Source organism: Elaeis guineensis, chromosome 1 (genome assembly GCF_000442705.2).
Source record: "Elaeis guineensis isolate ETL-2024a chromosome 1, EG11, whole genome shotgun sequence".
NCBI classification, from domain to species: domain Eukaryota; kingdom Viridiplantae; phylum Streptophyta; class Magnoliopsida; order Arecales; family Arecaceae; genus Elaeis; species Elaeis guineensis.
In genome coordinates this window covers 167,825,157-167,835,258 of record NC_025993.2, presented here as the reverse complement: position 1 = coordinate 167,835,258, position 10,102 = coordinate 167,825,157, and the positions used below count along the sequence as shown (strand labels likewise).

Here is a 10,102-nt window from a genome sequence, read left to right as displayed (position 1 = left end):
CTCACATTATTTTGCAATTGGAATTCTGCAACAACGCCTCTACATGTCCTTAGAGGGAGCTTTCCCGAAAGCCCTGGAAGCATGCCAACCTTAACACCAAGGCAGATAATCACTGCATCATATTCCTCTGCATATTCTCAGTTGCAGTAATAATCTCATTAAGGAACAAGGCCCTGAATATTTGATATACAAACAAAATAGCATTTTCTGCAGACTAACATTTTTGTAGCTACATAATGATACTAAAGGCCAGAAAAATCTAAATGGTGTCACAATAACATCACTGTCTGATAAAAATGTTTATTTACATTATCATTAACTTAATCTATCACTTACAAGTTGATGTTCTAATAAGCATTAAGTTTAAAAATGGTAACACGTGGCAACAAAAATTTTGGTGCATGCTGATCATTCAGAATCACCATTTATTGTTTCCAGTAGCTTAGGAAGAAGCTGCAGACAATTATAATCAAACCAATCTACCAATAAATTTCCATGTAGGTCAACATTTGGAAGATATTCACAGAACCATCAAAGCGAAGATGGAAAATGAAGATGAAAAGCTTCATGGAAATGACAATAAAAACATTGAAAAGAGGCAATTAGCATATTTTCTGCATTTTTCTACAACAGGCACCTAGCTGTGATTCACGAATTAGCGATCCACGATGGAAAAGTTATATGACAACCAACCAATATCTGAGAAATCAAAAAGGCTTTGTACAACATAGACCGTTGGCCTGTAGGTCCATGTGACTTATGGCAGAAAAGATAATACATGCAGATTATTTATATTCACTGCAAGCCAATTTCACTGAAGTTGTTCGATACAGAAATGCCTCATAAGTATGATAGAACAACTGATTAAATTTCTACACCTGAACTCCAGAATCAAGTCCAATATATTCAACAACATAAGCATCTCATACCGATGGATGAGCAGTAGTAGTTGCATCAAGTAACTTATCATCAAAAGGATTTTTTCCATATTTAATTATTCTAAACTTCAATAAATAGGGAAGCTACTATATATCCTTGTAGCATGAATACGTAATACTGAAAGATGTTCATTGACTATATAAGTTCCTGAAATAATTATAATAAATGCGTAGAAGGTCACCCTTCGTGCATCTTCTGTCTTCCATTTACAAAGCATGCCTACATAAACGGTGGTGATTCTACAATTGATGAAAGGTGATAACGAGTGGAAAATTGCCTGATAGTTCATGGAGATTATAGATGGGTTCCTTGAACAGATTAATCTCTCTTTCTTCGAAACTTCATGTGGATACCTCATCTGCTAGATTATTGCATGCCAAAAAAAGTGCCTAGAAATAAGAAAAAGAAGAAAGAAAGATAACATGATTAATTAAAATAAATACAGTTTAGAAGCTTTACAAAAACTGAAAAATGGTGAGCTTATAAAGGAAGGAGGTAGGGAAGAATATGCACACCTGAAGATATCTCTTGAGATGTATAATTCATAGCTAGAGGCATACAAACAGCAAAATCAAATGGCATGCACAACTCAGGTATATGAAACTGAGCTCTCCAGGCAATTCTGAGCATTCTAATCGCATGAAAGGCAAACAAATAACAAGAACACATGTACAAATACTAAAGCAGAAATGATGTTATCCATAATGCCAACTCAGCCTGGCTGTGGAAGAGCCAAGGAAGGCCGGGTCATTTGACAGAAATGGAAGGCCTTTTCCAAGCGGCTCATTCATTCTTGGAAAAAGAGGGAGGGAGCAAGCCAATGTATCAATGAATAGATAGAGTCAACGGCAGACAGACAATGCCTAACTGCATATACCCCTTTCAAAATCTCCATGTTCTTCTTGGATGATGCAGGCCTTAATATTCCCCTGAAACACAAAAATCACACAAGCATCAGCTGCAAATATCTAGGAAAGCTAAAGCATTTGAGCATCTGCATAAAAGAAGTGTGATGGAACAGATTAGTCTAGAAAAAGAATTGATTGGCTCAAATATAAGACTAATTAGGACAAAACCCTGCACCAGCTCCTTAACATCAAACTTGTATTACCAAATTTCTAAACATTTGTCCAATCTTTGCATCTTTGAACATACAAGTACATGGTAGAATGACCGCTAGTTATAATACGATACCAGTATGTCATACTTGAACCCGATTCTACAGGTGACATATCAAAACCTCAAGGAAAAACTTCAGAGAAGAGATGACTGCCTTGTCCAAACTATTGTTTCATCAAATCTGCATGACAAATCTTGATTCATCCTATTTGAAGCTCCGGCTTCCATTGTTCTTTCTGCAATGGTTAAAAGTTACCGGCAATCTTTCCACCATTCGACGCCTCTCCATAAAAGCTTAGCTGCAATTGCCAATAACAAAATACAGGAAAACAGTATCAGCTTCGAATGCTACAACCTATACTAGACAGATTAACCAACAAGGCCTGATGCTTAACAGAAATACGGAGTTTAAGAAAAATTTTAAAAATTTAGGCAAGCATCACATGCAGACCTCAAGGAGAGTCAGGATGGAGTCCTCCAGAAACACCAGATGCACCACCGCATTTGCCAACTTTATCATAAATATCTATGCATATCCGAGACTCCTTCGAACCGTGCTACAACCAAGCATAAACAGATAAGAGGAAAACGTTTGCCATGCAAGAATATATTTCTGGACTAATAATAACAAGAACAAGAAGAGGTAGCCCCTGGTAAGCTAGGGGAGATTTTTGAACTTTTTAACAGTTATGCCTGCGGTGTACTTCTCATGGCACTGCATCTAGTGTATAACTCCGCTGTCCTCACAGAAGTAATTGAAGTTAACAGACTTATTTTCACAACTTCTATCAATTTTAAGGCTTTGGATTCATCATTCTAACTGATTCTCTATCTTCCTACTCAAGATTTCTGGAGCTAAAAAAAGATAGCGAACCTTTAGAAGATGCCAAGCCACTCAGAGAGTCCAGTGAAGCCAGCTCCGAGGACCGCATATCTCAAAAGACGCTCCTGCGAGAAGTGCGTTGTGGAAGAGAAGAAGACGAGGGGATGGGGGAAGAGACTTTCATGTAGGCGATGGAGGCAAGGACGGAGGTGGAGCGCCGGCGGCATGAGATGCGGCAAGCCCACCAGATGTTCGATTGTTTTCCCGCCATCGCCTGCATGTTAAAAGGCCCCGGGTCGTGGTATTCTACTGTTAGGTTCTGCCGTCCCCCCCCGAAGTTTATACAAACCAACGATACTCGCGTGCAACACACGAGTCCGATCGGAAGGAAATAAGTGCATGGGCAGGGTTACGTATTACACCGGACGTATCATAGTTTGAGCATGTCATAAGCCATGACGACAAACTTCGTGTGAAAAAGTATCAAGGAAAAACCTCAAAACAATTTCCTATCGTGAAAGAAACATCTTTTTCAGAATTTTGCAACATGTCGAGACAATCAAATGCTTGATATAAGCCACAATGAAGACAGATGCAACATACTGGATCCTTCACATTGTTCATGTATTACAGTTCAATAGTACGTCAAAAATAATTATCCTATGTTGCAAGGTGGATTTGAACAAGCATTGCAATTTTAGAGGCCTCTTTTGGGTAAACAAGTGGAGGCCCAATGACACAGACCATATGTTCAATACCAAGCTGACATAAGCCATGATTCAGGAATAATAAAAAAATCATCTCCAGATCTCTCATTTAGATGGGGATTGCTCCAAATGTGATGCAGGCCTCCCAATGCCATCGATTACCGTCAATTCTTTTCTTCCAAGTCGCCACAACCTACTGATACTACCAGATGCTCAACCTCCATTTTCCTTCAAATGCCATCAGCTCAAATTTCAGTCACATCAAGCTTTGCGAACAACAACATGCCGTTCTCTCTTATACTCCACCTCTTCCCTGAGGTGCATGATCAACAGGGCTCTCCTCACCTGAAGTATGCAATACATGTTACCAGATTATGATATCAGTTTCAAATGTAAAAGAATCAATAAACAAAAATTTTTATTTTCCAATGGTTTTCTCACAATGGATTCATTCATCCCCATCCTGGTAAGCTCATCGATCAGACGTCTTTCTGACATACGGCTTCCAATGCCCATCCTTCTCTTTATTTGGGTCTCAGCTTGCTGTTCACAAAATTAAAAATAGAAGACTATTTAAGTCACTACAGAAAAGGGGGGAAGAAATTAAAAAATGGAGCTCCAGAAGGATGGAGGTTTCTTTTGACCTTGATCTCATTTGCAATCTCAGGAGTCAAATTCAAATGCTCATTGATTCCAGACCGGGCAGCATCCATGGTGGAAACGTTGAATAACCTGAATGCCTCTTCGACATGCTCTTGGGTAGCAACAGGGGTCCTGAAGATGCAGTTCATCAACACAAGATAGAAATGAAAGTACTTAATGCTACCCAAAAAAAAGGTGTAAATCATGGTAAAATAGCATTATAAATTAATTTTAACGTTCCTGCAACCCATATGATAAGCAATATTTAGATTTTCAAATATTTGAACTCATAGATCACTATGTAAGTTTTTAAAAGTGGCACTTACAGGCGCATCTTTGCGAGAGACTCGCTCAACCTTATTATAGCTTCAAGCTGCCTCACGGTGATCGGAATTGCAGCAGCCTTCCCTGTTTCATGAGCCTGCTGCCTCATTTTCTACATAGCAACAAAAACATTAGAACTTAGAAAAATAAACAAAGCAGTCAACAGAACTGGCTTCTGAAGACCTAATGGGAAAGTGCATCTTGACCTTTTGGTTGAATCTTAATGTACCTGTCTGATCTCAACATACTTGTTCTGCAACATTTCAGCGGCCATTTCTGATAGCCGCGGCTGACAGGTAACCCGGCAGTACTCTATGTACCTTCACAATTTAAAAAATAAGTACTATGTTATAGTGAAAGTGTATAACCTTTTAATGAATATATAATAATAATAAATTAACAAATACAACATTATGCATATGACAGAGGTCATTTATAAGTACCTCTTCAGCCAGTTTTCTCCTTCTACAGTATCAGTGTTCTTAGAGGCTGCAGCACCACTGGCATGAACTTTGATAATATGGCTGGCAATTCGCTGAATGAAAGAGAAAGATTTAGCAGCTGACAGTAAGATAAATTAAACTATCCAGCGAAGAATATCCATACCTTATCTTGGTCATACATTCTGATGTCTTTCACAATGAAGATCAGATCAAACCTAGAAAGGATGGTTGTCTGTAAATCAATGTTATCCTGTGCAGTCTGAAAAGATGAAGTTTTCTTAGCAATCCATGTCCTGAGTGGATTTCAGAAAGACAAACATTATGAGGCACTATTGAAATTAACTCTTTGATCACAAACCTTAAGATCATCATAACGCCCAGATGGAGGATTAGCAGCTGCAAGCACAGATGTTCTTGAGTTGAGTACTGTTGTTATCCCTGCTTTTGCAATAGAAATGGTTTGCTGCTCCATGGCTTCATGTATGGCAACTCTATAGACAAAAAGAGAGGTCAAAAAACATGGTGCAAAGAGTAAGATCTTCAAAAGAAAATAAATACAAGCAAAGAACTACAAATTACAGACAACAATAGATGGAATTTCAACCTCACTCCCAACATGCTTTACCTGTCTTCAGGTCTCATTTTATCAAATTCATCAATACATACTACTCCACCATCTGCCAAAACCATTGCTCCTCCTTCAAGATAAAATTCGCGCTGAAAAAAAAAAAAAACAGGTTAAAATTACTTAAGAAAAAAAGCGTGGAAAGAAGTACAAATCAATAGCAAGAGTTGTATATAAGCTAAAAAAGCACAAATTTGATATGCATAATTATCCAATGAGTTCGTAATCTTACTGAACTACTGTCACGAATCACAGAAGCTGTAAGACCAGCAGCAGATGAACCTTTTCCTGATGTATAAACAGCCACTGGAGCTGTCTTTTCCACGAACTTGAGAAACTTCACATATAAAATGAAATGTGGTCAGACCACAGTCCTATATCTAAGTATATTGACGAGCTTATTATGCTGCCCCAACTATGATACTAGCCAAAAACAGATTGTGCTGAGTTTAAACAACAGAATATGGGCCAGTGATCCTAAAGCTAATTATTTATTTCGATAGATAAGCAGAACCAAAGTAACTTGAAGAACAAAATATCCCTGATAACGTCACAAAATAAATGAACACAATGTAGACCGATAAAAATCATGCAGAGATCAAGTTTATGCTTAATGAATACCTAGATATTGAAGTTCGTGAGAGTTGGTACGGAAACAATATCAAATCATACTTAAATTTAAAATATTTCTAGAGAAGATTTTATACCACATCCTGCCAGTACACATGATGATGAATATCAAGATATGTCTTCATGTCTTCATACAATTCAGGCAAACACCTTTTGAGCTGCCTGACCCAGGCCTTTTCATTTAACACAAGAAATAGAGAACTATGCTAAATACGTGCTTAAGGATGTACATACAGATGATCCTCGTGTAATTAAGGGCATAACACAGGCAAAAGAAAATATCAAAAAAAAAATCTTACTCTGAAAACTGTATTAAGCTCGACTATTCACAATACCAACCTGTGATTTTGCAGTGGATGGATCACCCAAGAGCAATACATGGATATCCCCTCTTAACCGTACACCATCTGGTAACCTCTGTATTAAGGAAGGAATTAACTAGAATTTTAGGAAAATTATGCTGCCAATGAGTTCCACAAAATTCAATACCTTCTTTGATCCCCCAAATAACAAACAAGCAAGTGCTTTCTTGACATCAGAATGGCCGTATATTGAAGGAGCAATCATGGAGCATATCTTAGCATATGCATCGGGTCTTTGAGCGAATTCTTTAAATTCTAATTCCTGTCCAAAACACAATCATCATTTTCCTAACACAAACTATAAGCAGAAAGACATCTCAGTGGAGAAGACCTACCTCATCTAGTGTGAAGGTAGACGGACCAGCAGAATTTGTTTCGCGAGTTTGTTCCAACCCAACAACTCTAATATAAGGTTGTTTAACTCCCACTGCTCCTTTCTGGCTGCAAAAGACCCAACAAACAGTAGCATAAAAAAGTCTTATATTTTACAAAACTAAGCTTAAACAAATACTTCAATCGTATTCTCCTTACGCCGCAGAAGCTTGGTACACACTATAAATGCCCATGACTGTTAACCTCGTGCCAGGTACAATAGTTTGAACCAAATGGCGATCCACTGAGAGAAGCATGTTCCTTGGAAGCTCCCCAGTTGGAACATCCTTTCCATCAAAAGGTCATATAACGTCACAAAAGACAGAAAGACAGAACCATAAAAGTTTTTAAGCATCGTCTTCACTTTAGGCTACCAACCTCAGGATTTTCCTGCAATTTAAGGGTCTGCAGATCTACATACTTGCTCTTGTCCGGAGCCACAATCCAAGGATCTAAAGGGCAAGGCTCTTCTCCAGCCTACAGAAAAGAAGCCCATCAAGCTAGCAATCAAGAAACAAATCAACAAATACAATTTTTATTATCTAAGAAAGATGATATTTTTGTTCAAAGGGTACCTGAGGAACATGGTCACAAGATCGGGGAACAATGGCACCACCCAGCCCTGGCCGGCAAGGGACTGTCTTGATGCTCTTACAATTCTTGCACATCAGTGTCACATACGTCGCCTTGGCCTTCACCCTCGAAGCCGCAATTGCTATACCGGCAATCTTAACAAGCTTCGACATGTACTCAGCCTAAGCCCGATGATACATGCCCAATTAATTAAGGAATCAGAAATGAATAAAGGAAGGAACTGTGGGAATTGTTGAGCGAAATACTAACCCCAATAGACCTCATCGACACCGAATTCTCCTTGGAAGAGAGAAAGACCTGCACATCCCCTGTGACGGGCTCCTCCATCTCCCCTGTCTCAGCCGCAACCTTCGATCTCAGGCTTGCAAGCACCTCGGCAGCTGCACTTTCGAACTGGGTATCGGAAAAGGAGAAGCCTTTTCAACTATAGAAACGAAAGCAAAGCAAGAACCACATCCCTAGATAACAAAACCCTAGCTTTTCAACGAAAGTGAGTTGGAGATTTGGGAAAAAGCGTACCAGGGGAAAGTACTCGGCGGGGGACTTGCGAATCTTGTCGGAGAGCACGGCATCGAAGGCATCAAGGTCCTCCATTGCCACCGTGAGGCGGTCGGGGTTGTGGACAAGGCTTTCCCTGTGAACGCAAACATGGAGATCAGAGGAGAGGGAAGGCGAGGAGATGAGGATAAGGGAGGGGACTACTGAGGTTAGTTACCGGTAGGGAAAGTCGCCCTTGTCGCCATTAAAGCCGCGGATGAATTCTTTGAACTTGCGGAGGGCGGAGTGGCGAGTGAGGGAGCCCTGGTCGGGATCTCCGCCGCCGCGGGGAAACTGCGCCTGGTCGCTGTAGAACACCGCCCCCTCGTCCCAACCCGACATCTCTCTCTTTCTCTCTCTCGATTTCGATCTCGCTCGCTGAGGCGAAAAAGACCGGAAGCTTTCCCTCTGGGTCTAGAGGGGTGCCCTCGATGTTGTTTTGGCGGGAAGAAGGGGCTTTTGGCGGGAAACAAGGACGATGGCGAACCTGATGAAACCCTCGCCGTGCGCTTTATGATGGATCGTAGAAGCCCAGATTGACGCGATCAGAGGACTAGCTGGAAAGGCCCGTTGGGTTTGTAATCTTGGCCCACTGGTCTGTCACCTCCTTTGACTCTAGAAGAGATGAATTATATAGGGTTTACGTGGAGGATTGCATGGAGCAAATGTTATCTGTTCATCATTGATTAGAGTTTTTTTTTTTTTTTGATTTAAGCAGCATGGTTAGATGGCATTCGAGTAGATACAACCTATAATATTAGCATGAAAAACGTCTTGTAATTAGAATGTAATCAGCTAGGCCAACATGCAACAAAGCCTCGGTGGTCGGCCACATTTGCTTGATGATTAACATTCTACTTAGAAAAAAGAGACCGCCATCTCAGTTGCGTCATTGATCTCGAGAGGGGCATACTCATGGATGCATGGCCCGTGAAAATGGCCACATCTCCTCCATCATCATCCAGCTCTGCAACTTTGGCAACCATGTCATCATCTCCTATTGCTTATACAATGGCACTTACACCCTTCTTGAGCCCGTGTAGGATTTAGATGGAGTTCCTTGACATCTACAATATCGAAGCAATGTAGACAATGATTCAGCGTGACAAAGAGATAACATGGCACTATACATGAAAAAAATGGCCCTACTTGTGCTGCACTGTGCTTTGCGTTGCTGCACTTTTAATTGAAACAGAGAAACATGTTTAGTAATAGCTGCTATGATGTAAAGTTAAGTAAATAAAAATAGTTGACTGTTTGGTAACAGTTACTGTCTACGTTATTCTATCTTTAGAAGAGAAATTCATGAGTTTGTTAAAAATAAATAGTTTGTTGACAAAATATTTAATCTAACCATACAAACTCAATGCAATTCTATCACAAACATCATCGATACTTGATGTAGGATTTTCGTCATCATTTTGCATATTTTTTTCAAACTCTTCTTGAGATACAAAATCATGATTAGCATCAATAATTAAAAAAGTTGTGCCATCAAATATCGTCCTCCGAATATAATCATGTAATGCCATTGATATTATGACCGTATTAACTTGTGTTTCCAATGAATAGTTAGGTATTTTATGTAACAACTTTCACCTTACTTTCCAAATATCAAAAGTTCATCTTATGTAACTTCAAAGAGAATAAAATCATAAATGAAATATTATAAAGTTAATAAAAATAATTTTATTTTTTAACATAATAAAGTACCTTCTACTTAAGAAAAAAAATCTCTTAAAATATTTTATAAAGTGGAAGATAATATATCTAAAATCAAAATATTCTACTTATTTTTAAAGTAAAGTACTTAAAAAAATTTTGAATTACCTAACATCTCAATTTCAAATTTTGTCTGCTTTATTTTGAAGTAAAACAGCTAAAACTGAAGAAAAGACATGGCCAAACAGCGGCAATGTTGAAGTAAATATTGGTGGTGGTAGATGTGCCGAGGCTAAGCGTGGTGCTGCTTGTAGTGCTTAACG

General features: G+C 39.1%; 1 protein-coding gene across 3 annotated transcripts; it reads right to left on the bottom strand.

Annotated features, from left to right (window-relative positions):
* LOC105060234 (DNA replication licensing factor MCM5) lies at window positions 1–8,582 on the bottom strand. 3 transcript variants are annotated; one of them, XM_010943846.4, is made up of 24 exons: window positions 8,296–8,582; window positions 8,100–8,214; window positions 7,830–7,973; window positions 7,562–7,741; window positions 7,365–7,463; window positions 7,146–7,273; window positions 6,950–7,055; window positions 6,742–6,876; window positions 6,592–6,669; window positions 5,855–5,959; window positions 5,623–5,714; window positions 5,356–5,488; window positions 5,161–5,256; window positions 4,998–5,089; window positions 4,784–4,874; window positions 4,557–4,666; window positions 4,233–4,362; window positions 4,030–4,131; window positions 2,933–3,933; window positions 2,510–2,615; window positions 2,134–2,357; window positions 1,455–1,868; window positions 1,217–1,328; window positions 1–127 (listed from the first exon to the last, which is right to left on the bottom strand). In XM_010943846.4, exons 1-19 carry the CDS (start codon window positions 8,457–8,459, stop codon window positions 3,850–3,852), a joined length of 2,184 nt encoding a protein of 727 aa, XP_010942148.1. In that variant the 5' UTR covers window positions 8,460–8,582; the 3' UTR covers window positions 1–127; window positions 1,217–1,328; window positions 1,455–1,868; window positions 2,134–2,357; window positions 2,510–2,615; window positions 2,933–3,849. The 3 variants fall into 3 exon arrangements, with proteins under 3 accessions (XP_010942148.1, XP_073103823.1, XP_073103819.1); XM_073247722.1 differs by having other exon boundaries at window positions 2,180–2,357; XM_073247718.1 differs by having other exon boundaries at window positions 2,213–2,357.
* Between the last annotated feature and the right edge of the window lie 1,520 nt (window positions 8,583–10,102).

Bases quoted from the DNA above. Each gene is read 5' to 3' on its own strand.
- LOC105060234 (XM_010943846.4), bottom strand. From the start codon at position 8,459: ATGTCGGGTTGGGACGAGGGGGCGGTGTTCTACAGCGACCAGGCGCAG. The intron at 7,274-7,364 runs GTTGGTAGCCTA...TTTGATGGAAAG, and splicing joins AATTGCAGGAAAATCCTGAG to GATGTTCCAACTGGGGAGCT. The intron at 4,132-4,232 runs GTCAAAAGAAAC...TTTTGTGAACAG, and splicing joins AGATTGCAAATGAGATCAAG to CAAGCTGAGACCCAAATAAA.